The following is a 27322-nucleotide window of genomic DNA, read 5'->3' as shown; positions in this document are numbered from 1 at the left end:
AGAATCATCTTCCATTGAAAAATACTCATTTTATTAAAGAACAACTTTTAAACCCTGACTCAGTCTGCCCAACTACAGAGGTGGTGCTGTTATTTGGAAACTGTGATATTACAGCTCTGACTTGTTTTTAGGTGTTCCAATTTAAGAAAGTATTGGTTTTCAGATAGAATCATATATTTGGGAGGATAATGAGAAAACAAATCACTCAATTCCAGGTATCACAGTTCTTGGGACACCTAGAGCAATCTCACACACTTCTACTGCACCATGATAAAATGAGAAGAGCTTTCCTCCTAGAAGGGCACCTGCTCCGAGACAGCCTGGCCACAACCCCCCCTTTCAAAGAGGTTTTCCTTACCTGACCCAGAAAATAAATTCCTCCACCTACTACAAAAGCAGAGATCGCCGTACCAAAAACAGCAAAGAGGGTGATGGAACCAATATTTTGAAAGAAGTTACCCTGTTTGAAAGAGCAGACAGCAAAGAAACAGTTAGAGGGCTGGGGATATGGCCTAGTGGTAGAGTGCTCACCTCATATACATGAAGCCCTGGGTTCGATTCCCCAGCACCACATATATAGAAAAGGCCAGAAGTGGCACCGTGGCTCAAGTGGCAGAGTGCTAGCCTTGAGCAAGAAGAAGCCAGGGACAGTGCTCAGGCCCTGAGTTCAAGCTCCAGGACTGGCAAAAAACAAAAACAAACAAACAAAAAACCCAAAGAAACAGTTAGAGAAGGTAGCCTTGTCAGCAAAAGCATGGAGGATTCTCACAGAAGGGCAAAGGCACCACGGGGTCCCTGTGTGGTGGGCTGGACACCCGAGTGCTCCTCTACTCATACCAGCTGCAGTCCCAGTGCCTGTCACTCCACGCCCTGCTTCCCTCCCATCCTCGCTCTCCCACTCCACTTCCCAAGTGTTTCCAGCCCTTCCCCTCCTTTCTCCAGTGCTCCCAAGATTCCCACTTATGCTCAGAATGCAGGTAAATCCTAACCGTCATGGGCCCAAGAGGCCTCTGAGTTCCCCTGGCACCTGGCTGTCTTGTCTTCTTGGAGTTCCAGTCACCTGGAACATGAATGAAGAATTTCCATCACTCTTCCTGAGAAAAGCCTTCCCTGGCCCCCGTCCCTGAGCAGCCAGCTCCCAGCCGAGTTCTGCTCTGCTCTCAGCTCAGCTGCGTTTCTCCATTTACCTCTGGAACTAGTGGACCAACCCTGTCTCTCCTATGAGGGAAAGGCTCAGCTTTTGTACAGCAGTCACTGACACAATGTCCAATGGAAGATGCCAATACACAGCTACTGCAGGAATCCACTGTGCTTTGTGGCTGATCAAGGTCCAAAATATAGACAATCACACTCCTTCATTTAGTTAAGAAAAGATGCACTACCATAAGGAACATCACCACTGTGGGTACGTCAAGACCGTCTCTTCTTTCTGCTGTCCAGGTCTTTAAAGTAATCCTATCTTTCTCAGGCACTATCACCATCAAAAATGTCCTAATCAAATAGCATAGAAACACCTTCCAGGCTTCTACAGGATAAAGGAAATAGGCTCAGTAGACTCTCTGTGGGCTCTACTTAGGAGCCATCATCCAGGGGCCTGGATGACCCTGTGTGGGTGGTGCGGAAAAGGATGTGTCTTTTGCTCCAGACATCCCCAGGCAGCCCGCTGAGTCGCGGTCTTTGGGATGCTGCACGCACTAGAACCGCTGTCCAGGACCAACCTGTCTGCCCTTGCGTCCTCAGCTGATGCCTATGCTGGCACGTCAATCTCCAGGACAGAAAAGAATTTCAAAACCTCATAAGACAAGCAGAGTGACTTGTCTTCGTTATTTCTACACAAAGCACTTTCACAACAACAGCAACAATAAAACTACAGCGGAAATTTATAATTACAGATTTGGGCTTAGAGATAAATTACTGTTAGACAGAAAGCCATGAGGGATGGAGGTGATTATGAAGTCCAGGGAAAGCAACACTGGTGCATGAGCAGAAGTGTAATTATGAGTTGGTCATTACTGAAGTGTGCACTGCCATATCATATCAGTCTATGAATTGTTCTTGGCAGGTAGCAGCCTTGTTTTTTTATTTTATTTTATTTTATTTATTTATTTTTTTTGGCCAGTCCTGGGCCTTGGACTCAGGGCCTGAGCACTGTCCCTGGCTTCTTCCCGCTCAAGGCTAGCCACTCTGCCACTTGAGCCACAGCACCGCTTCTGGCCGTTTTCTGTATATGTGGTGCTGGGGAATCGAACCCAGGGCCTCGTGTATCCGAGGCAGGCACTCTAGCCACTAGGCTATATCCTCAGCCCTTGTTTTTTATTTTAATAAATCTACCTATCTATTTTTTTGCCAGTCCTGAGGCTTGAGACTCAGGGCCTGAGCAGTGTCCCTGGCTTCTTCATGCTCAAGGCTAGCACCCTGGCACTTGAGCCACAGCACCATTTCTGCCTCTCTCTCTCTCTCTCTCTCTCTCTCTCTCTCTCTCTCTCTCTCTCTCTCTCTCATGCTGAGGAATCGAACCCAGGGCTTCATGTATACAAGGCAAGCACTCTATTGCTAAGCCATATTCCCAGTCCTTAGCCTTGTTTTTTAAATTTAAAAATAGGCTTGATCACTCAGTCTTGATCTGTTTATAGGGATCTAATTGTGGCAGTTTTATTTATCTGGATGCAAAAACTCTATTCAAATTCAAGCCATCTCACTAACAAATTTGCCCCACCAAGCAACTTTGTTTCTCTCTGACATGATTAACACCCTGTTCCTTACAGGATATTTTTAAATTTAGCGAATGGGTAACTGCCCGCTTAGTGTGTATCAGCTGAAGGTAATCTCACTAAAGTGCAATCCCAGTGCAGGTTCCCATTGATATACTGTCTTTTTATCCAGGCACTGGAGGCTCACATCTGTAATCCTACTTACTCAGGAAGCTGAGATCTAAGGATCATAGTTTAAAGTCAGCCTGGGCAGGAAAATCCTATTTTCAATAACCATCAAAAAGCTGGAAGTGGAGGAATGGCTTAAGTGGCAGAGTACCACTCATGAAAGGAAAAAGGTAAGCAGTGACACGAAGCCCTGAATTCAAGCCCCAATAAACACATGCATACACACACACATACTTTTCTTTGGGTGGATGCAATTTATTTTAAAAAATTGGAAAGCTAGGCACTGGTGACTCATGCCTATAATCCTGGTTACTCTGGAAGCTGAGATCTGAAGGTCGCAGTTTCAAGCCAGACCCAGCAGGAAAGTCTGAGAGACCCTTATTTCCAATTTACTACTCAGAAAAAGCTGAAAGTGGTGCTAAGCCTCAAGTGGCCTAGAGCACCAGCCTTGAGCATAAAGAAGCTCAGGGACAGTGCCCAGGCCAAGTTCAAGCAGCAGGACTGGCAAAGAAAGAAAAAAGAAAAGTAGCAGCCTCATCTGTATGTTTTGTTTTGTTTTTACCAAAACTCTACTGATAAGTTTTTTGTTTTGTTGTGTTTTGTCAGCTGTGGGGCTTGAGCTCTGGGCCTGGCCGCTGTCCCTGTGCTCTTCATCTCAAGGCTACCACTCTACCAACTTGAGCCACTACCCCCCTGACAAGTTTAGCTTCTAAATTTAATAAGATATTATCATTACTCCTCGTTATAGTATGTACTAAATAATAACATTCCATTTATTTAGTGTGATAGGTACTACTTTGCCTGTGTTCTTTTCATCTAGGGTAAATCTCAAAGCAACACTGGAAAAAAGGGTTTTGGACTTTCTTCTTTTGTGTTGGTGCTGGGACTTGAACTAAGGGCCTGGGCGCTGTCCCTGAGCTCTTTTGCTCAAGGCTAGCGCTCTATCACTTTTGGCCACAGTGCCACTTATGGTTTTCTGGTGATTAATTGGATATGAGAGTCTCATGGACTTTTCTGCCTGGGCTGGCTTTGAACCAGGATCCTCAGATCTCAGCCTCCTGAGTAGCTAGGATTACAGGTGTGACCGACCCACTGGCACCTGATTGTGGTTTTCTTTTTAATTTTGTTTACTACAAGGAGCCTGAAGGGGGCAGCACTTGATCATAATTGCATTTCCTGGGCTCCAAAGTCCAAGCTCTTCCACTCCCAGGGTTGGTCTATTTAAATAGCTCTTCCAACATCACAATTTTTTAAAATTAAATTTTATTGACAAGATGATGTACAGAGGAGGTAGAGCTACATAATAAGGTAATGAGTACATTTCTTATCATATTTGTTACACCTGCCCTCATTTTTCTTTCCCTTTCCTAGTTCAGATAAGCATATATATCTATATATACATATAGATAGATAGATAGATTGATATGTAACATCCAGTGTACCAAAATCATATACATTAACCACCTGGGGTATGCCACAGGAAATTCACCTGGTACATAAAACCTAACGACAATGATAAAATCCTCCTGTTTCCATCTCTTGGAGTTCATCTTGCTTAGCCTCATCCGATATAATCATACCAACATCACAATTTTTACAAATCACATTCACAAAATACCTGCCCCACTACTGCTGTAAACTGATCAGTTTATTTTTACTTTATTTGCTGATCCTGGAGCTTGAACTCTATGCCTAGGCACTGTCCCTGAGCTCCTTAAGGCTAGCACTGTACCACTTGAGCCACAGTGCCAATTCTGGCCTTTTCTGTGATTAATTAGAGATCAGAGACTCGCAGACTTTCCTTCCTGAGCTGGCTTGGAACCGCAATCCTTAGATCTCAGCCTCCTGAGTAGCAAAGATTACAGGAGTGAGCCATTGGACCTGGCTGAATCCGTTTATTTAAAAACAGATTATTTTCTTTAAGTGCGATTAAGGAAAATTCACACAGGAAGGGTAACCAGGCACACACACAGATTTAACAGAAGCAGCTCTGGCTATGGCCGGAAGCATGACATTGGGGGCTGGAGATCGGAAGGCAGCAGGGAGGCAGGCCAGGACAAGGCGGAGCCTAAGCACAGCTTCTGATGCCGCTGACCAGCCTTCCAGCCAGGAGGCAGAAACAGGGCAGACCAAGTGTGGGATGAGGTGGACAAGCCAGAAGAGCCAGAGGACTAGGGAAGGATGAGACCCCAGCCTGGTAAGCCAGGGCCAGGAAGAAAGAGACTAGGGATAATGGGGACTATCACTGAGAGTTGAAGCCCAGGATAGGGACCTGAGAGGAGATACAAAGAAGGGAGTAGCCCAGGAAGGCAGAGAGGCCTCCCAGGGTGAACTGAGAGAAGCATGTGCCTCCCAGGCAGGTATGTGTCCCTGTGGCTGCAAGACCCAGTCTGTTCTCTTCATATGTTGTAGCCTTGGTTCTGGTCCTGGTCCTGGTCCATGTGCCATTTAAAACCACTTTGCGGGGCTGGGAATATGGGCTAGTGGCAAGAGTTCTTGCCTTGTATACATCAAGTCCTGGGTTCAATTCCTCAGCACCACATATACAGAAAAAGCCAGAAGTGGTACTGTGGCTCAAGTGGTAGAGTGCTAGCCTTGAGCAAAAAGAAGCCAGGGACAGTGCTCAGGCCCTGAGTCCCAAACCCCAGCACTGGCAAAAAAAAAAAAAAAAAAACAACCCACTTTGGCCATCTTCCCTGATACAGTACCCCTCAATAGACACATAGGTTCAATGGGTCAAACCACCTAACACCACTGGAGCAGACCATCAGCCAATCATATCTATGTTCTCCAAAAGCTCAAAGGACAGAGCCACCAATGCTAAATAAGCATCCTAATTCTTAAGAAGAGAAGCCATCCATACCTGTCTCTTACCTTGTGTAAGGAGTACCCAGACTCAAAGATGATAGGTGGAAGCAGAAGGAGAAAAAACATGTTTGGCCGGAACATTTCTTCCTCCTATAAATATAAAGTGCATATTTTTAGAAGCATAGATTTGTTGTTGTTGTTGTGCTGGTCCTGAGGCTTGAACTCAGGACCTGGGAACTATCCCTGAACTTCTTTTTGCTCAAGGCTAGCACTCTACTACTTGAACCATAGTGTCACTGTGGCTTTTTCTGAGTAGTTTATTGAAGATAAGAGTCTTGTGGACTTTCCTACTTGAGCTGGCTTCAAACCTCAATTCTCAGACCTCAGCCTCCTGAGTAGGTACAATAACAGGCATGAGCCCCTCACGCCCAGCGTAGGAGGCGTAGGATTTTTATAACTAAGAAATCGATTCACCAGTGAAGAGCTGAAATGACTTTTCTCTTGGGGTCTGACTCAGCACAAAGGATTGATAATAAAACCAAGCAGAGACCTCCCTCCCGCCCCCCAGATTAAATACATCTAGAATGTAGGCCAAGAAATTCCAAGGGGTGAGCAGCATGAGAGGTGGTATGAACGGTGTGTATATACCCCCAGTGGTACAGCATTATTTCCTTAGTGAGCAACTCATTCTAACATAGAAAATTTCAATCCATGAATCACAGTTGAAAAACCAAATCCACACACTGGAATCTTCTAGGAAAAATGGTTTATACTTCCCAACACTCAGGAGGTAGAGGCAGGATTCTGAATTTGAGGCCAACCTGGGCTACACAGCAAGACTCTTTACAAACAGAAAACAGCCTGCCTTCTAAACAGCTCCGCCAGAAACAAGCAGCTCAGCCACGCTCTTACAACTGTGCTGTGACTTGGGGAAGTGGTCATGAACCCCTGGCCAGGCTTTCAGACTTGACCCTCAAGCGACCTTAGGACAAGCAACCTAGAATGCAGTTGTCCTTGGGGCAGAAAGTGAGAATTTCATTTTCTACACCTAAGGTCCTCAAGCCTACATGGCAACTTGTCATGCTAGGCTATGTAATACTGCCACCAAAGCCCCATTCCTATATTTCCTGTTACATCCTGAAGTCTGATTTCTGATCAGAATCTTATTCACAACATATTCTTACTTCATAATGTTCAGCTGTTAGCATAAAGACTAAAATAGTATTTAGAAAAGAGGATCAAAATAGAAGCAAATGATAACTTCTGAAAATACCTTACTAAGTCTTAAAATAAGCTCATGATTCAGACAGGGCGCCATGAAAAGGAATGGGCCCATTGGGGCACCCTGAACCTCTGTTCAGATTCTTCAGGAGTTTCAAAACCTAAGCTCTCTATTGCGTAGCTCAGCCCCCTGCTCCGGTCTGGGGCCACTGGAAATCTCAGCAGGAACCTAGTATAGAAATTAGTTCTTTGAAAATGTAGGATCTCACCTTTCATGGAGGCAAGATCACGTGTACTAGGTAGGACCCTAAAGTAAAAAAAAAAAAAAAAGATACTGGGAAGAGATTAAAGAGGACAAGGAGTCAGGGAGAGAGCCCACACAGGGGCACGATGCGAGTCGTCAGGCCCACCACCATAATCTAAAGGAGGCAGGGAAAGATGTTTTTTTGACACTTTGATCTCCAACCTTGACCTCAAGACTGTAGAGTTTTTCTTTTTTTGAGCCAGTCCTGGGGCTTGAACTCAGGGCCTGGGCACTGTCCCTGAGCTTCTTTTTGCTCAAGGCTAGCATTCTGTCCCTTGAGCCACAGCACAGCACTACATCCAGCCTTTTCGGTTTATAAGTATGGTACTGAGGATTGAACCCAAGGCTTCATCCATGCTAGCTAAGAGCTCTACCATTAAGCCACATTCCCAGCCCTCACCTCAAATTGTGATCAATTACTTTTAGTATTTATGAATTCCTTTAGTTTTTGTTTTGTTTCGGTTTTTTTTGCCAGTCCTGGGGCTTGGACTCAGGGCCTGAGCACTGTCCCTGGCTTCTTTTTGCCCAAGGCTAGCACTCTACCACTTGAGCCACAGCGCCATTTCTGGCTGTTTTCTGTATATGTGGTACTGAGGAATCGAACCCAGGGCTTCATGTATACGAGGCAAGCACTCTTGCCACTAGGCCATATTCCCAGCCCTCCTTTAGTTTTTGTTGTGAAGTATTTTAGTTTTGCAATCAATTGTGAATATTAGTTTTGATGGGTACACCAGTTTGGGTTGGCAATTGTTGGTTGGAACTTGAATTATATCACCCCAGGGATCAATGAATTTTAAACAAAGCAGGCAAGTGGGTAACTCAGACACAATAGGTGGGATTTGCAGCTTGCAGTGCCTCCCCAGAAGGGACGCTCAGGGTGGGTCCCTTTAACAAGATAGATAGGTGAAAACACTGGGGACAAAGTGCTCTTCTGGCTCTTTCTTTCTACCTCAGCCCAGAGAGAAGTCTAGAAATACCAGTAGTCCCACACACACCCTGGAATTCACTGACACGGATTATCTCCTGAGTACTAGTATTTGTTTTCTGGTATTATTTTATAACAGGTTCAAACTAAGTTTAGGCCAGACTAAGGCTTCTTTTGTGAATTTTCTTTTTGTTTTAATTGAGTTATTGTCAAAGTGATATACAGAGGGTTATAGTTTCATATGTAAGGCAGTGAGTACATTTCTTATCCTTTTGTGAATTTTCTACTCTACATTTCTTTCTTTCTTTTTTTTTTTTTTTTGGTCCAAGACTGGGGCTGAAACTTGATGCTTGCTTTTGCTCATTGGCTGGCGCTCTACAGCCTGAGTCACGCCTCCATTCCCCCAACTTTACATTTCATCTAGGAGCACCTAGGAGCTGTGTCAAACTGCAGGCTTCAAGGAAGAGATTTATAACTGCACAATTACTAATCAAGACAAAAATCTGCTTGTGATACATTTGCTAACCTCTCAACTCAAGATGGATTCCCAAGTTTAGATTAAAATTCAGGTTACAAGTACTTTTTGTCCTCCAAGATGCTGTTTATACTCTGACCACCATGTGAACACAAGGACATGTACACCAGTCAATTGAGAGCAGCGGGATGCGGTGGGAGAAACACTGACTATACAGGCCAGAGGGTGTGAACACAGGACACCTCAGCTACGTCTTGGCTCCTGCCTAGCTCTGACAAGGTGCACACCCCAACACGCCCCAGCCTCCAGGTACCTCTTCCCTCACCTGTAAAGTGAGGTGAGGATTTACCCTTCTGACCAGGCCATCCTGAGATCTATTCAGCACTATTTAAAGTGCTAAAGTTCCACACTGCTGGACAAACACCTCCTATTACTGTCACCAGTCAGAACGGAACCAGAGCAATAAATGTTTCTGATGTCCAGTCTTAGTCTTTTCTCCACAAGGTAAGCCAGCCCAGTGATATAAAAATAGAATAAATGGGGCTGGGGTTATGGCCTAGTGGTAGAGTGCTCTGGGTTCAATTCCCCAGCACCACATATATGGAAAAAGCCAGAAGTGGCACTGTGGCTCAAGTGGTAGAGTGCTAGCCTTGAGCAAAATGAAGCCAGGAACAGTGCTCAGGCCCGGAATTCAAGCCCCAAGACTGGCAAAAAAAAAAAAAAAAAATAGAAGAAAGGTGCCGGTAGCTCGTGCCTGTAATCCTAGTTACTCAGGAGGCTGAGATCTGAGGACAGCAGTTAGAAGCCAGCCCAGGCAGGAAAGTCCATGAGACTCTTATATACAATTAACCACTGAAAAACTGGAAGTGGAGCTCAAAAGTGGTAGAGTGCTAACCTTGAGCAAAAAGAGCTCAGGGTCAGCACCCTGGACTGGAAAAACAACAACCATGAAGTGAAATACAACTTGTATCTGTGTTCATTTGGAACAGGGTGGGGGGTTTATATTTTTTCCAAAAACCGAGATATAAAGATATCCACCTCACCCCAGTTAGAATTGCCTATACTCTGAACTCAGGAAACAACAAATGCTGGAGGGGCTGTGGGGAAAGAGGAACCCTTCTCCATTGTTGGTGGGAGTGCAAATTAGTACAACCACTTTGGAGAACAGTATGGAGGTTTCTCAAAAAGCTCAATATAGACCTACCCTATGACCCAGCCATACCACTCCTAGGCATCTATCCTAAACAGCAAAATCCAAGATATCAAAAAGGCATTTGTACTACCATGTTTATCGCGGCACAATTCACAATAGCTAAAATATGGAAACAACCCAGATGCCCCTCCACAGACGAATGGATCCAAAAAATATGGTACCTATACACAATGGAATACTACATAGCGATTAGGAATGGTGAAATATTGTTATTTGCAGGGAAATGGTCGGAACTCGAACAAATAATGTTGAGTGAGACAAGCCTAGAACACAGAAAACAAAGGGGCATGATCTCCCTGATATATGACTGTTAACAAAGGGAGATGGAGAGACAGTAGAGACCAAGTCTGTGAATACTGTATATGTTCTTGATACATTGTATATTGCATATATGTCAACCTGACCTAGACAAGGGATAGAAAAACAGGTTGTAAGATATCATAAGAAATGTACACACTGCCCTACTATGTAACTGCACCCTCACCCTCTTTGCACATCACCTTGTAAAAAAATTTATGTCCAATTAATAAAAAAAAAAAAAAAAAAAAAGAGCTCAGGGTCAGCACCCTGGACTGGAAAAACAACAACAACCATGAAGTGAAATACATCTTGTATCTGTGTTCATTTGGAACAGGGTGGGGGGTTTATATTTTTTCCAAAAACCGAGATATAAAGATATCCACCCGAGGGGTTGGGATTATGGCCTAGTGGTAAAGTGCTTGCTTGGCATAAATGAAGTGCTGGGTTCAATTCCTCAGCACCACATATATAGAAAAAAGCCAGAAGTGGCACTGTGGCTCAAGTGGTAGAGTGCTAGCCTTGAGCAAAATGAAGCCAGGGACAGTGCTCAGGCCCTGAGTTCAAGCCCCAGGACTGGAAAAAAAAAAAAAAGATATCCACCTGAATGTACTAGAATGTTTAAAAACTAATAGGCAGGGCTGGGAATGTGGCTTAGTGGTAGAGTGCTTGCCTAGCATGCATGATGAAACCCTGGGTCCAATTTCTCAGCACCACATACACAGAAAAAGCCAGAAGTGCTGTTGTGGCTCAAGTGGTAGAGTGTTAGCCTTGAGCAAAAGAAGCTCGGGGACAGTGCTCAGGCTCTGAGTTCAAGTCCCAGGACTGGCAAAAAAAGAAAAAATGAATAGGACATGGTCAGAGGTATGGGTCTGGAGGCAGAGCGCCTGCCTGGCAGGCGAAAGGCCCTGACTTTAAAACCTACTACTACATCCATATATACATACGTTAGATTATATATCAAAACAAAAGACCCAATATTGTACACTGGTAGCTCACATCTGTAATTCTACCAACTTGAGAGTCTGAGATTCAGAGGATCACAGTTTGAAGATAGCCCAGGCGGAAAAGTCTCCAACTAATCAGTTAAACAGAAAGTTAGATGTATAGCTCAAGGGGTTGAATGCCAGCCAAGCAACCAGACTGAGCAAACAAGCAGAGCAAGTGTAAAGCTCTGAGTCCAAATACAGGTACCAGCAAAACAAAAGCCCCCAAACATCCTAAGAGGGTTTTGGCACTGATAGTCAAATAATGATAAAGCCAGCCAAACACTGATGTTAAAGAAACTAACTACAACACCAAGTTGTGATTGTATCACATTACAAAATAAACAGGTTAACAAGCTTACCTTCCAATTTGCCAGCTTTTTAAACTCTATAATTTTTATGACAGCTCCCATGAGAATACCTACAAGAGACAACAGAGAGCTCAACATAAATTAGATACAACAAAGATTACTCCAAGCTGGGGACTGGTGGCTCATGCCTGTAATCCTAGCTGCTCAGGAGGCTGAGATCTGAGGATTGCAGTTCAAAGCCAGCCCAGGTAGGAAAGTCTGTGAGACTCTTATCTCCAATGAACTATCAGAAAACTGGAAGTGGTGCTTTGCCTCAAGTGATGGAGTGCTAGCTTTGAGTTGAAGAGCACAGAAACAGTGCCCAGGCCCAGAACTCAAGCCCCATGACTGACAAAAAGAAAAATCACTTTAGCTTATTCTACTCCTTTTTGTGTCTCTCAATGGTCTTCAAGTTCTGCGAGTTTTATGACTGAAAACAGGAATGAAATTTGGTATAAAGTTTTAGCAGTCACCTGAGTTTCTTGACTGCCTCTGAGGCAAACACTGACAAAGTCTACATAACTCTTGGGGGGGGGGGGCGGGGAATGAGAAGGGGAGAGAAGGGAGAAAAAGTTCTGTAAGGGCATTTGGCCTGGACTGGGAGATGTGCCACCTCCTGGCATTTTCCCTACGCCCATCTACTTTTAATGTTTAATGGTAGAAACTTTTATAAGCCAGGTTTATCCTCTGCTACTTATTGCTAAGTTACCAAAAAAAAAAAAAAAAAAAAAAAAAAAAAAGGTCTAAAGCCAAGCATGGTAGTGCCTGTAAACACAAGAGAGACCTTGTCTCAAAAAAACAAAGATTCCCAAAATACCCATGATCACTTTCTTAGAGATGAAACCCAGGAGGATCAGGGTTCCAGGCTAGCTGAGGCACACTGTGAGACCACTTCTCAACCAACAGCTGGGCCTAGTGGTGCATGCCTATCATCCCAGCTATGTGGGGAAAATGAGGTCTAGGGGCTCAGAGTTTTGGACCGGTCTAATGTGGCTATTGGTTGGTCATATCCAGCTTTAAGTTTAGATATGTTCCTCATAGTCCTAGTCTCTCTCTTTTTTTTTTTTTTTTGGCCAGTCCTGGGCTTGAACTCAGGGCCTGAGCACTGTCCCTGACTTCTTTTTGCTCAAGGCTAGCACTCTGCCACTTGAGCCACAGCGCCACTTCTGGCCATTTTCTGTATATGTGGTGTTGGGGAATTGAACCCAGGGCCTCATGTATACGAGGCAAGCACTCTTGCCACTAGGCCATATCCCCAGCCCTAGTCTCTTAAGAGCAGTTCTCATAAACAGACTTTGAATTTTCTTTCCTTTTTTTTTTTTTTTTGGCATTCCTGGGGCTTGAACTCAGGGCCTGAGCACTGTCCCTGGCTTCTTCTTGCTCAAGGCTAGCACTCTACCACTTGAGCCACGACGCCACTTCTGCCTTTTCCTATATGTGGTGCTGAGGAATCGAACCCAGTGCTTCATTCTTGCTAGGCAAGCACTCTAACACTAAGCCACATTCCCAGCCCCCCAAAATTGACTTTTTCGTTGAAGGCCTTTCCTACAGCAATTGCAATGACCACATGGCATCTGTTCTTGGTCCTGTTTATGGACTGCACTGTATTTATTGATCTACGTATGTCAAACCTTCCTTGCATCTCTGGGATGAAGCCAATTTGATCATGGTGTATGATTTGTGTGTGTGTGTGTGTGCTGATATTGGGGTTTGAACTGGATCTCACAATCTTGCTTGCCTTCTTCACTCAAGGCTGGCACTCTATGTTCATCAAAGAGACTGGCATCCATGTTCACCAAAGAGACTGGTCATAATTTTCTTTTTGTTGTGTCTCTAGTTTGGGGATGGATGTAATACTTGCTCCACAGTGTGAGTTTGGGAGTGTTTCTTCTAGTTCTACTTCATGGAAGACTTGGAGGCGTACTGGTGTTAGCTCTTCTTTAAAGGGCTGATAGAATTTCACAGTGAGTTCCATCTGGTCCTGGACTTGTCTTTGTTCCATTACTGTTGCTTCAAATTCATTGCTTGCTATAGATCTGTGGGTCATGAGGCAGCTCTACAGCAGCACAGGTCGCTACATACCAGGGAAGAGGAGCCCAGGCATGGCTGAAGCCAAGGTACACCCGTGGCTCTGATAGGGAGGAACAGCTGAGGCCAGGTGTTAGGGGGGTCAGGTTGAGGTCAATCACGTATGGACACTGTCAACTGTTTTCCAGGTCATGCTTTCCTTGGTTTCTGGGACCCTATGAGCAACTATCAGAACTCATGGCAGTTCTGGACCGATCAAATAAAAGCTCTGATCTCCCATTGGCCCTCAAGTTAGCTAAAAGCAAGAGGAAACCCTGACTCTGCTGGCCCCGCCGTGTACCTGCATCTTCCTCTGCGCCTCCCTTTCCTGCAGTCCCGGAAACCAGGAATGACAGAACTGATGGCAACATCAGCAAAACGGAACTGAGCTAGAGATCAACCAGGCCACACTTTGCTGGGACTGCCTGCCTGATTATGTACACCTCACTCGTCCACCGAGCTCAGCCAAAGCAGCCACTAAGCATCCAGTCACTCCTTCCCTTGCTGGCTGACCATGCTGCCTGGTATGAGGCTGTTAGAAACACCTGCTGCTACGCCCTTTCATCATTTTCTTTAGCTACTTTTACCCATACCAAAAAGCATCTCAACTAATACACAACTCCTGCCATTCCAAGGGTAAGATGCAATTTTTTTAAATGTATTTTCTTTTGTCAGTCTTGGGGCCTACACTCAGAACCTGGATACTGCCCCTGAGTTTTTGTGCTCAAGGCTAGTGCTCTGCCACTTTGACCCACAGTACCACTTGCAGTTTTCTGGTGGTTCATTGGAGATAAGAGTCTCACAGATTTTCCTGCCCTGCTGGCTTTGAACCTTGATCCTCAGAACTCAGCCTCCTGAGTAGCTAGGATTACAGGAGTGAGCCACCAGCACCCAGCAAGACCCAATTTAAATGGACTCAAAATAGTGGGCATGGGAATGCACAACTGTTGGCTCAAGTAAACAGAAAGCTCTACAATGACATCGAGAATCTGGGCTCCAACTCTGCCCCTGGCAGTATCAGGCTTGCATCTTTAAGCCCTACTGATTGCAAGATGGCTATCGGTACTCCAAGCACATTCTCAAATAGCCAGCTTCAACACAAGGAAGGAGAATTTTCTCTTGTTTCTATCAGATCCAGGGACACATGCCCTTGGTGTCCCTCACTAAAATGGCTTTTCCCTCTGTCTCAACCCCTCTAAATCAGTCATGGGAAAAGGAGTGGAATTCTCCTGATGACAGGGACCAGAGATGACTGGGTGGGGCCCTTCTTCCTTTGGTCAGCTGGGGCTCTTCCTCCAGGAAGAAGAGGGCCAGGACCCTGGCAGCCAATGATAATCTACTGCCAGCTCCAGTATAAATGAACAGTGGTGTCATGAGTCTCCAATACCTAAACATTCATAACAGAGGACGTTCCTAGCCAGATTATAAGCATTATCTTTTTAATTTCCATGTGCACCATAGCTAAATAAACACCAGCTATAACTGAATGAGGGGTGGAACTAATTCTTGTAATCCAAGCTGCTCAGAAGCACAGAGCAGGAGGTTCGTGAGACCCCATCTCAACCAATAAAAAGCTGGGTGTGGTGGTGCATATGTCATTTCAGTTTTCAGGAAGTATACATAGGAGGACTGAAGCCAGCCTGGGCATAAACATCCCACTTAGAAACATAACTAAAGCCAAAGGGCTGGAGGCGTGGCTCAAACGGTAGAATGCAAAATCCCGAGTTCAAACCCTAGCAAAACACACAGACATACACATGGGATCTGACCATAAAAACTGAAAATCCCCTGAAGAAGTTTGTTGTTTTTTTGTGGTTCTTTTTGCCAGTCTTGGGGCTTGGACTCAGGGCCTGAGCACTGTCCCTGGCTTCTTTTTGCTCAAGGCTAGCACTCTGCCACTTGAGCCACAGCACCACTTCTGGCCGTTTCCTGTATATGTGGTGCTAGGGTATTGAACCCAGGGCATCATGTATACGAGGCAAGCACTCTTGCCACTAGGCCATATTCCCAGCCCCCACCCCTGAAGAAGTTTTTAAAGACTTGATTGTGCTTCCAGAATAATGGGTCTTGTTAGCTAAGGTTGTTAGAATCTGAAGAACCAGACAAATGAAGAACAAGAACTGGTTCCCAACCCTGTACCCAGAGTGATACCAGAGTGATACATGCAGGTTCCCTGACACACAGCATCACCTGGGAGCATGCAAGAGGGCAGTGTGAGAGTTCACCAACCCAAACCACACAGCTGTGAGGTCCAGGGGAAGCAAAGGGGTCTGCAGCAGGTGAACAAGGCTGATGGAGAGGGCAAGGCTGGTCAATCGAGTCTGAATGTTCACTTCCAATACCCACCTAAAGCATAGCTATACTCTCAAAGAATTCCTCCATAAACCAAGACTGTAAGGTGAAGCAAACAAACTGATAATGCATCATTGTGGATAAGAAAATTAAATGTCAATAGGCCAGTGGAATCTAGTACAAGTAACTAAGATATGAGAAATTGGCAGAAGCCTTGGAAGACCTTAGTAAAAATGTTACTGTATCTGAGCATCTCTAACCACATTTTAGCTGTAAGTCTAATACAACTTAAAGTCCCTGCTTTGGCTGGGTGCTGGTAGCTCACACCTATGATCCCAGCACTCAGGAGGCCAAGGCAGGAGAATCTCTAACTCCAGGCTAGCCTGGGCTACATAATGAGACCCTGTCTCAAAAAGCAAAAAGAAGAGGGTTGGAGGCGTGGGTCGAGTGCTGGCAGAGCTCTTCTCCAAGCCCCAGGGTCCTCATCTGCACAATGGAATCCTAGCATCTGCGCATGGCAGGCTGCAGCTGGGATGAATGGCACCAGGTTGACCACATGTGCTGTGGTTCCTGTGCCAAGGCAGCACTTACCTAGAGAAACAACGGCGACGCTCTCAGGCAGGAAGTGCAGCCTGTACCGGATCAGCAAGTGCACCAGGGTGATGCAGATGGCTGTGGAGAAACAGAAGGTGCAGCTTCAGTGCCGACTGAACAGCAGCCAGCGAGGCCGTGGCGTACTGCAGGGCCGCCAGGATGAGGCCGGTGCCAGCAACACCGTGAACATCAGCTTTTCCCTACTGTCTCACTTTTTTTTTTTAATTTTATTGTCAAACTGATGTACAGAGAGGTTATAGTTTCATACGCTAGGCATTGGATACATTTCTTGTACTGTTTGTTACCTCCTCCCTCCTTCCCCCCTCCCCACTACTGCCTCACTTTTTAACCTGGAGCCATGCTTACTTGCTTGCATAAATGGGTTTATTACATTTTCTCCATGTCTCTGTGTGCCTGATCTACTTTGGCTTTTCAGTAGCTGAGTTTTTAGGAAGCTGAAAAGCCTTGTACAACCATGTAAAACTATTCATTTTCCTTACTGTGAGGAATGGTCCTGCCTTTTTACAGTAATTATGGGATGGAAAGTTGAGTAATGAGGAGGAAGTGAAATCACATAAATGACTACAATGGAGTATGTAGACATAATTTTGCCACCACCAGGTGACTGGCTCTTTTAACACAGAAGGAAGTAAGGGTATTTCACAAACAAGAAGAAGTAAATACTTTGGTGACAAGAACACCAAGGAGATTTTATTTTTTTCAGTTCTGGGGCTTGTCTAGGCCTGTCCCTGAGCTCTCTGGCTCAAGACTAGCGCTCTACCATTCCGGTTTTTTGGTGGTTAATTGGAGATATCACAGACTTTCCTGCCCGGGCTGGCTTTGAGCTGTGACCCTCAGATCTCAGCCTCCTGAGTAGCTAGGGTTACAGGCGTGAGCCACAAGCCTAGCCACAGAGATTTATAGATGAGCCCCCTTGCCTCTGGGAAGGCCACAGCTGGCACTGAATACCCTCATTCCCACTGTTACCCCATTCACTCCCAGACCTCTGACCTGACTCTAGCTGGATTTTCTTCTTGGCTTAGACTTGAAAACAGCAAGGCTTAAGGATGAGGCAGCAGAGGTCAGCTGCATCCTGCCCTGTGTGAGTTCTGAACCCCCACCAAGGCACATCCCCACCTGGGAGGGGTTGGTCTCCTCAGTTTCCAGGTAGGAATGATGTCCAACTCCCCAGAAAGGCCCAGGGGTTCACTCATGGAAGAAGAAACTGTAAGAGCACTTGAAGGAAAGAAGTATTTCTGGGCCAAAAAGTCTATTTTCACCTAACCACTTGTAAGGGTAGGCTGTGGCACTAACGTTATTATAATTATTCAAGCTTCCTTCTCTGCTTAGGCACCTGGGGGGTCTTGATTACACTTTATTAACCACACGATTACTTTAGGGGTAGTGAAGATCGTTTTGTTCTTAAGGAAACACGTAAACACTCCACACAGCCATCAATGGGCCACCCTCAGAGACCACACTGACCAACTGGATTTCTTCAGTCCCACCAGACAGCACCAGGTGTGTGGGTGTGGGGGGGAAACACTTGACTCCTTTTTTGTCCTGTGCTTTAAATCACCAATCTGCTGTATTCTTTTAATATAAATCTGTTTAAAAATAAATATTTAGGGGCTGGGAATGTGGCTTAGTGGTAGAGTGCTTGCCTAGCATGCATGAAGCCCTGGGTTCGATTCCTCAGCACCACATAAACAGAAAAAGCCAGAAGTGGCGCCGTGGCTCAAGTGGCAGAGTGCTATTTTTGAGCAAAAAGAAGCTAGGGGCAGTGCTCAGGCCCAGAGTTCAAGCCCCAGGACTGGCAACAAAAAGAAAAAAGAACAACAACAAAAAAAATTGGGGTTGGAGGTGTGACTCGGTTGGTAGAGTGCTAGCCAATGAGCAAAAGCATCAAGTACCAAGTTTGAGTCCTGGTCTCAGACTTAAAAACAAACAAACAAAAATTAACTTTAAAAGTTTATTACCAGTGAACTGAACACCTCAGGGGGGGAAAGGGGGAGGGGGGAGGTGGGTATGAGGGACAAGGTAACAAACAGTACAAGAAATGTATCCAATGCCTAACGTATGAAACTGTAACATCTCTGTACATCACTTTTATAATAAAAACTTTTAAAAAAAGTTTATTACCAGGGGCTGGGAATATGGCCTAGTGGCAAGAGTGCTTGCCTCCTACACATGAAGCTCTCGGTTTGATTCCCCAGCACCACATATATGGAAAATGGCCAGAAGGGGCGCTGCGGCTCAGGTGGCAGAGTACTAGCCTTGAGCGGGAAGAAGCCAGGGACGGTGCTCAGGCCCTGAGTCCAAGGCCCAGGACTGGCCAAAAAAAAAAAAAAAAAGTTTATTACCAGGGCTGGGAATGTGGCTTAGTGGTAGAGTGCTTGCCTAGCATGCATGAAGCCCTAAGTTCAATTCCTCAGTACTACATAAACAGAAAAAGTGGCTCAAGTAGTGGAGTGCTAGCCTTGAGTAAAAAAGAGCTCAGGGACAGCACCTGGCCCTGAGTTCAAGCCCCATGACCAACAAAAAAGAAAAACTGAGCAAAGCAGTCAGGCACTGTTGGATCACATCTGTAATTCTATCTACTCAGGAAGCTGAAATCTGAAGCCCACAGTTCAAAGCCAGCCCAAGTAGGAAAGTCTATGAGACTCTTACCTCTAATTAAGCACCAAAAAGACAGAAACATTAGCCTTGAGCAAAAAAATGCTCAGGGACAGCACCCAAAAGCTTAGTTCAAGCCTCAGGACTGGCACATACATATGCACACAAAGAGCAGTAAGTTCTAACACATGCTAGAACACGAAGAGACCTTTAAGACATGATTCTAGGTGACTAAGCCAGGTACAAAAGGCTATGTATTATACAATTCCATTTACAAAAAATGTGAGCCAATTGATTGACTGCAGAACTGGGGTTTGAACTCAAGACCTCACTTGCTTGGCTTTCTTGCTCAGCAGGCATTCTACCACTTGAGCCATGTCTTTTTGCTGGTGAATTGGAGAGGAAGTCTCTCAGATTTTCCTGCCCAGACTGCTTCAAACTGTGAAGGTACTCAGCTACTTGAGTAGCCAGGACTACAGATACAACCCACCATGTAAAATATTCTGAATTGGCAAATCGCTAGAAACAGAAACCAGAGGTAAAGAAAAGACACAGTGACTATATCTTTTTTTTTTAATTGGCAAACCCATTTTATTTATTTATTTATTTATTTATTTAGCCAGTTGTGGGCCTTGGACTCAGGACCTGAGCACAGTCGTCCCTGGCTTCTTTTTGCTCAAGGCTAGCACTCTACCACTTGAGCCACAGCGCCACTTCTGGCCGTTTTCTATACATGTGGTGCTGGGGAATCGAACCCAGGGCTTCATGTATACGAGGAAAGCACTCTTGCCACTAGGCCATATTCCCAGCCCATGACTATATCTTTAATGCTTTCCTGGTCTTAACAGTTTACTTTCAAAGTGATAAAGATACCTTGGAACTAGATAGTGGTGCTGGTTGAACAACACTGTAACTATAGTTAGTTAGATATAGTATAGTATGTGTGACTGAATTGCATACTATTTTTGTATACCTTAAAATAGCTTAAGTGGTATATTTTATGTTTATTTTACTACAATAAAAATGAGGTAGAGCTGGGCATGGTGGCACATACCTGCAATACCAGCATTTGGGGGACTGAGCCAGGTAAATTTACAAGGCAAGCACTCTACCACTAAGCCATATCCCCAGCCCGAGTCAGGTAAATTTATAGTTCAAGGCCAGCCTAAGCTACAAAGCAGGATCATGTCTAAAAAAAAATAAATAAACAAAATTAACAACAAAAAATGAGGTAGATATAAAATACTCAAATACAGAAAGATCATCAAGGGATCACACACCTGTAATCCCAGCAATGAGAAGAAGGTATCATGAGTTGAGATCAACCTTGACTTTAAAGTGAGATACAGTCTCAAAAAAAGCAAAAAAAAAAAAAAAAAAAAAAAAAAAGCCAGGTGTTGGTTGCTCATACCTGCTCATCCTAGTTACTCAAGAGGCTGAGATCTGAGGATCGTGATTCTAAGTCAGCCCATGAGCTTGGGACAGAGCCCAGGCCCTGAGTTCAAGCCCCATGACTCACAAAAAAAAAAAAAAAAAAGATGAGGGGGGAGGGGGGAATAAGGGAGGACGTAACAAACAGTACAAGAAATGTATCCAATGCCTAACATATGAAAGTGTAACCTCTCTGTACCTCAGTTTAACAATAAAAATTTAACAAAAAGAAAAAAAGTAAGAAGACTGGAAGGGATGACATTGATCAAGATTCATTGTATTTATATACTACTCTGTTGAGTACTCCTTTGCACAACTATTTAAAGATAAAAATAAATTTTAAAAAATAGAAAAAAAAAAAGAAAGAAAGATGAAAAGGCAAGTTTACAGGACACATTTGTTAAGCTCCAAAGCACATGTACCTACCAAGTACTTCAGGGAAGAAACAGAACAAACACAGGTGAAAACACCGTGTGAGGTGAGGGAGGGCACAGATGCTGTGAAGTAATAAACTTTAATTTTTCAGTCTGTAACTGCAATAGACATGTCAACTTTAATAACTCCAGTAAGTTCAATGACTCATAATATGCACATGCCAAAATGATGTTAATTGTTAACTAACTGAAATCTGTAGCCATGACTCAAAGTTGTTTCTTGTGGAGTTCAAAGATCATCAAGAGTTAAATGCAAGTTGGCAGACTGCAAGCTCCTCAAAGGCCACAGTGACTAGAGTCCTTTGCCTTCTCGTGTGACATGACTATGAGACACAAAGGATGTGTTGAGCTGAGTTAACAAAACAAAGATGGCAAATGAGTTCCAGGTCAGGAGTTCCTGGAGTTGGAGTCTTTAGCTCCCATTTCCTGCTTGGGGAGGAAGAATTGCTTCTCTTTTGTCTTTTCCTATTTTTCTCTTTAACCTTGTTATATTAAAATAAATCCTTGCTAAACTTAAAAAACAACAAAAAAGCAGTTCATGAGGTCTAGAACAGACTACAGACCAATTGTATGGTCTTTAGTGAGTCAGAAAGCCTTTTCCTTTTTAAAAAAAAAAATCAGATTTATCTTGTTTGCATATCTAATCGTGAATGATAGTAATATACAAGATCAGAGGGTGAACTGACTTAAACATCCTGGGTTCAATCCCCAATACCCAAAAAGAAAAGAAAAAAGAAAGCATCAGGATGGAGCAGGCCCAGACCAAGGGATTGCACGTACCCAACTCTAGATTCGCCTTTCTTTGCAGAGTCCATTTCACTACTTTGTTTTCTTTTTAAATTAAGCTGTTGACTTAAAAAGAAAAAACTTCAGTTCAGTCTGCTCATAGACACATATAGTGGAGACACCACTCATAAGCTGTCACGAATCCTGTGAGGGAGGGGCTGGGAATGTGGCTTAGTGGTAGAGTGCTTGCCTGGCATGCATGAAGCCCTGGGTTCCACTCCTCAGTACCACATACACAGAAAAAGCTGAAAGTGGCACTGTGGCTCAAGTGGTAGAGGGCTAGCCTTGAGCTGAAGAGCCCCAGGCCCAGAGTTCAAAGCCCCATGACTGACCAAAAAATACTAATAACAAAAAATAATAGTAAAAATAAAATAGTGTGAATCTGGGTTAGGCTTATGTTCCCTTTGAAGACAAGACCACCCAAGAGAAATACAAAGCACTGCTAAGTTCTGTTTAGCCCTTCCTGACCCCTATTATACCTGCCACTGGCAGGACTCTGCCAGTGTAGAAAGAATACTATGAAACCAACTATGTAGGCTCCACACCCTGAAAGTTTCTGTGAGTCTTACTCTATCTACCCTGTCTTACAAACAAGGATTACTACAAAAGCTTTGTGGTCTGCCTTTACACTCCCCTAAGAAGCTGACCACAGTGTAAAGAGACTAAATACTCAATCCTTCAAGAGGACTATAGGTTCTGAAGATTTCTTAGTTAAGGAAAGAACTGCCTTTTTTCTTTGTACTTGACAAAGCAGAAAACAAAACACAAAGCTGACCTTGACTGCTGAAATAATCCAACTAGAAATACAACCCAACTAAATTTACAGTAAAAAAAAATCACCACAACCTATTAAATAGACATGGGACATTGTATACTTCTGGTGTGTATATTTTCTCAGTTTAAAAACCCAGGCTGGGTATGGGGGCACAAACCTCTAACCCTAACACTCTGGAAGCTAAGACAGGAAGACTGAGAGTGTGAACTACAAAGCAAAACCCTGTCTAAACAATACGCCCTGTATCCTTGCTACTCAGGAGGTTGAGATCTCAGGATCATGGTTTGAAGCCAGCCTGGACAGAAATGTCCACGAGACTCTTATTTCCAACAAACCACCAACAAAAAAGCCAGAAGAGCTGTGGTTCAAATGGTAGAGCACCACTAGAGACAGCTCCTTGGTCTCAAGTCCAAGACACACACTGGCACAATAAAATAAAATAAACATTACTGGGCACCAGTGGCTCACATCTCTAATCCTTCCTCAGGAGCCTAAGATCTAAGGACCTTGGTTGAAGGCCAGAACCAGCAAGAAAGTCTGTGAGACTCTTATCTCCACTACAGTATCAAAAAACAAAAGCCAAAAGTGGAGAAGTGGGGCTTTGGCCAAAGTGGTAGAGTGCTAGTCCTGAACAAAAAGAAGGCCAGGGACAGAGTCCAGGTACTGAGTTCAAGCCCCAAGACTGACATAAAAGTAATAAATAAACTCCTTCTGGGTGCTGGTGGCTCACACCTGTAATCCTAGCTACTCAGGAGGCTGAGATCTGAGGGTCATGGTTAGAAGCCAGCCCAGGCAGGAAGTCTATGAGACTCTTATCTCCTATTAACCACCAGGAAACCAGAAGTGACACTGTGGCTCAAGTGGTAGAGCTCTATCCTTGAGCAAAAAGAGGCTCAGGGACAGCAGTCCAGGTCCTGAGTTCAAGCTCTACAACCAACAAAAACAAACAAAGAAAAGCAGTGAAAAAAGAAACATTTTGAGCAAGAGTTTGGACTTCAGCCAAACTATAAACTCTTTTTTCCTAGGTCAGATAATCCAAAGTGGTTATATAGTTTCAACTGGGTAGAGTTGTGTCCTGTTTTCTGTCTGCTGAGGCAGAGTTTCTGCCTCTTATCTAAAGCTCTTAACTAATGTCTAACACCAAAGGTGTTAGCCTCTCTTGTCTCCCACCAACCAGCCATGCCAGCCACTTGACTTCTCTGGCCCTAAATGTCTTCACTCACTCAAGGAAGAGGGCAGACAACACGAAATTCCAACTTTGATACAGTGAGTCCATTTAAACAAAAATATTGCATATGAAAATAAGGGTGTAAGTAGTATAGATGTAGGATGAAGGCCATGATCAGGGCTGGTGGAATGAGATGAATTCTGGGCAGGACAAAGCTTCTGATCTTGCACTTAGCAGAAGGTATTTTTTTTCCTAAACTAAAGGAAATATTTACATGGACTAATAAGCAGAATGGACAAAATTCTACTCCAATTCTGCCAGGGTCAGGAGGTTGAAAGCCTTCCTATTTGACTCCCTTACCTCCTGTCCCCCCCACCTCCACCCCCTCCCAATTCTAGGAGAAGAATCTAAGACTCACTAAATCAGATGTATTAGAGCTTTCTCAGAGGCTGAGCTTTGGCCCCAAAGGATCTATGGCTGCCTAAAGCCCAGGAATGCCTTGCTATGAGCTTCTGAACCAATGGAAGCCACATGGGAGAAGACGGGGCAAGGTCAGCAGCGGTTTAGGTGAACCACAGAGACACTGGGGCCTGGACTCACCCAGGACAAGGAGGCTGAAGAAGATGGTCATGCCACTCGACTGCTCCTCCTGCTGAGCCTGCTCCCCAGTCTGCACTGGAAGGATGGGCTTGGCAGGGGTCGGCAGCACCAGTTTCGTTGTGATACCCAGGGTGGTGTGGAGGGTGACATTGAAACTCTCATGAGTGGCATTGGAGAACCTGTTGGAGGACACAAAAAGCAGAATTAGATAATAGAAAGAGGCTCTAAGCATTGGCACACACACACACCTAGCATAGTTTTATGGGATTTGCCACCAGCAAAGAGAAGGCCAGGCTGAGATGAAGGAAACCTCTCCCTGTAATACAGGGAGGGGTGGCTTGGGTGCTTTGAAATACAACCGCCTAGAGGACCAATCAGGGAGTCAGGGCTGCTGTAGAAAGAAAATACAGCTGGATGGGCATAAACTCATCATACCTGCAGGTCCCACACCATTCACTTAACACCTTCATTTCCTAAGTTCCTTCTTCTCCTTGCATTATTTCTGCAACCTGAACCTACTCAGTTGATCCCATCAGAATGCCCTACCTACTGTACAAAACCCTCAGATTCCCAAAGGCTTGAGATGCCTACTCTGTAGTACCCCCAAACCACTAAATTTCACTCACCCACAGCTTATATGACATTTTCTTTTCTTATAGTGTTGAGTTGTAAACTAGTGCAATATTGACATCATAATCATTGTAACTCTAAGCCAGTAACTGGTGGCTGACACCTATAATCCACCCTACTCATCAGGCTGAGATCGGAGGATCACTGTTCGCAGCCAGCCTGGACAGTCAAGTCCATAGATTCTAATCTCCAAATGACCAGCAAAAAGCTGTATAGCTCAAGTGGAACACTAGCCTTGAACGAAAAAACTAAAGGGCAGAGTTCAGGCCCTGAATTCAAGTCCTAGCAATGGTACGAAAAAACTGTACCTAGGATTACAATAGTTCATATATACACATCCATATGTATATGAATGTATATGTATATATATATTTATTACAATATGTGTTACAATAATTGCAACTGTAATCACGTTTGTTTTGTCAGTCCTGGGGCTTGGACTCGGGGCCTGAGCACTGTCCCTGGCTTCTTTTTGCTCAAGGCTAGCACGTTCTACCACTTGAGCCACTGTGCCAATTCTGGCCTTTTCTATTTATGTGGTGAATAATCGAACCCAGGACTTCATGCATGTAAGGCAAGCACTCTACTGCTAAGCCACATTCCCAGCCCATCACATGTATTAAAACAAAAAAGAAAAAATTAGGTGCTATTTCTGGGCCTTAAATTCAGGGTCTGGGCACTGTCCCTGAGGATCTTTTTGCTCAAGGCTAATGCTCTACCACTGAGCACTACTTCCAGAATTTTCAGAGTAGTTGGTTCGAGCCGAGTCTCAAAGACTTTCCTGACTGGGCTGGGTTAGAACCGTGATCCTGAGATCTCAGCCTCCTGAGTGGCTAGAATTACAGTCATGAGCCACTGGTTTCTGACAATAGTTCATATTTATTGAGAATGCTTCATTCCATGAAGTAGGTTTAACACACCATCCACTCAAGGTTCCTTAAGTTGGCCAGTGTTTGTCAATGGAAGAACCGAGGTTTGGCTTTGTGGAACGCAGGAGATGCCCGGTAAATACGGTGAGCTGATGACTCGGCCTTCCAGTTGGCCAAGAGACATCTTAAATGTTACCAGGATAGAGCCAGGGGCCCCTGCCTACACGTGCTCGGCCCACCCGGACAGGGCATCTAGAACCCGCCATAGGTGCCCTGCCAGCGGGAGGGGCTGGGCACGACCCCCGAGGGCCCCCTGCCAATACACCCCAGCCACAGCCTCTCTTCGGGTCCCGGGAGGGAACGTCGTTACTGACTCGGCGGCCTTTGGAACTTGAGGTCGCCCTCCCGCCCCTTCTTTGTCCATTCAAGTTTCAGCTCCAGGGTCACTGACTCCGCGCGGGCCCCACCCCACTCCGTTTCCGGCTCGCGTGGAGCTCGCCGCGCACGACAGCGGGCCCCGAGGGCGGCTCCGGGCCGCCGCCTCCCCGGGCCGCCGAGACAGACGGAGGCGCTGGGTGGAGGGGACGTGGGCGGGAGGCAGGGCGCGCGACACCGCGGGGCTTCCTCCCCGGAGGGGCCGGGCCCGCAGCGACCCCCACGCGGGCCCCCAGCCGGAAAGGGATGTCGGGCGGCGGTTTGCCGGCCTTGCCCACCGCCGCCGGCTCCGGCCCGAGGCTCCGACCGTGGGCGCAGGCCCCTCCCGCCCTCGGCCCCGCCCACTGGCACCGGGAGCTCCGCCTCCGGGGCCGCCGCTCGCCGTCACCCGCCGGAGCCCGGCCCCGCCGCCTCCGCTGCCCGGGAAAAGCCCACTCACTCCTCCTCCGCCATCTTGTCCCCCTTCCGGCGGAGCCTCCAAGACCACCGAGTTCGGAGCCGTAGGGCTAGCGGGACCCGCGGCTGCTTCCGGCTTCCGCCGGAGGCGCGGGCGGGGGGGGGCGGGGCTTCGGCCGCGCGGCGACCCTCTAGCCCGTCGGCTCGGTGGCCTGAGGGCGGGAGCCGCGTGCGGGAGGACCGTGCCCAGCCTGCCCGTCAGCTGCCGCGCGTGGGGTCCGCCCCCGGGGTGGTGGGGCGGGGGGGGGGGGGGGAGGATCCAGTTTGTTTGGGGTTTTTTTGGCTTGGTTTTTCGGTCGTCTCTGCGCGGAGACGATTTGGAGGTCACCGCGGCTCCCCCACACCGAGGGCATGCGCGGTCTACCGGGGCCCCGGGATGCCCTCCGCTGAGAACTGAGGAGGAAGGGCACCCCGCTCCTGGCCCCGGCTGAGGTTCGGTTCTCGGGGCGGGTCGTTCCTCTCCATCCACTTGTTGGTTGAGCCAACTACAAGGCGTTGCTTACGTGGCCCTCACTCCCCAGCTTCCTGAGGAGCGGGGTCTATAGGTGTGTGCCCCCACACAGGACTTCCCCCCCCCTTATTATTAGTATTATCACTTATTGATACTATTATCGGTAGTATCATTTTATTATTATGACTACTGCTAGTGCTGCTGGGGATTGAACCCAGGGCCTCCAGCTTGCTAGGTACCACTCGCGCGAACACCTCAGC

General features: G+C 45.8%; 1 protein-coding gene across 3 annotated transcripts in view; it reads right to left on the bottom strand.

The window, feature by feature from the left end:
• Slc9a8 (solute carrier family 9 member A8) overlaps positions 1-26693 on the bottom strand; it is a 46905-nt gene extending 20212 nt beyond the window's left edge. The window contains exons 1-6 of one of the 3 annotated variants that reach the window (XM_048349610.1): positions 26595-26693; positions 24222-24400; positions 16409-16489; positions 11471-11529; positions 5754-5837; positions 359-460 (exon numbers count right to left, since the gene is read on the bottom strand). In XM_048349610.1, coding sequence (XP_048205567.1) covers positions 359-460; positions 5754-5837; positions 11471-11529; positions 16409-16489; positions 24222-24400; positions 26595-26608 — 519 coding nt within the window. In that variant the 5' untranslated portion in view covers positions 26609-26693. Of the gene's footprint in view, positions 1-358; positions 461-5753; positions 5838-11470; positions 11530-16408; positions 16490-21672; positions 21745-24221; positions 24525-26594 lie in introns of those variants that run through there. The other 2 variants (XM_048349611.1, XM_048349609.1) reach the window with 2 other exon arrangements.
• Between the last annotated feature and the right edge of the window lie 629 nt (positions 26694-27322).

Source organism: Perognathus longimembris, chromosome 6 (assembly GCF_023159225.1).
Source record: "Perognathus longimembris pacificus isolate PPM17 chromosome 6, ASM2315922v1, whole genome shotgun sequence".
Classification (NCBI taxonomy): Eukaryota; Metazoa; Chordata; class Mammalia; order Rodentia; family Heteromyidae; genus Perognathus; species Perognathus longimembris.
This window is presented reverse-complemented; position numbering and strand designations above follow the sequence as displayed.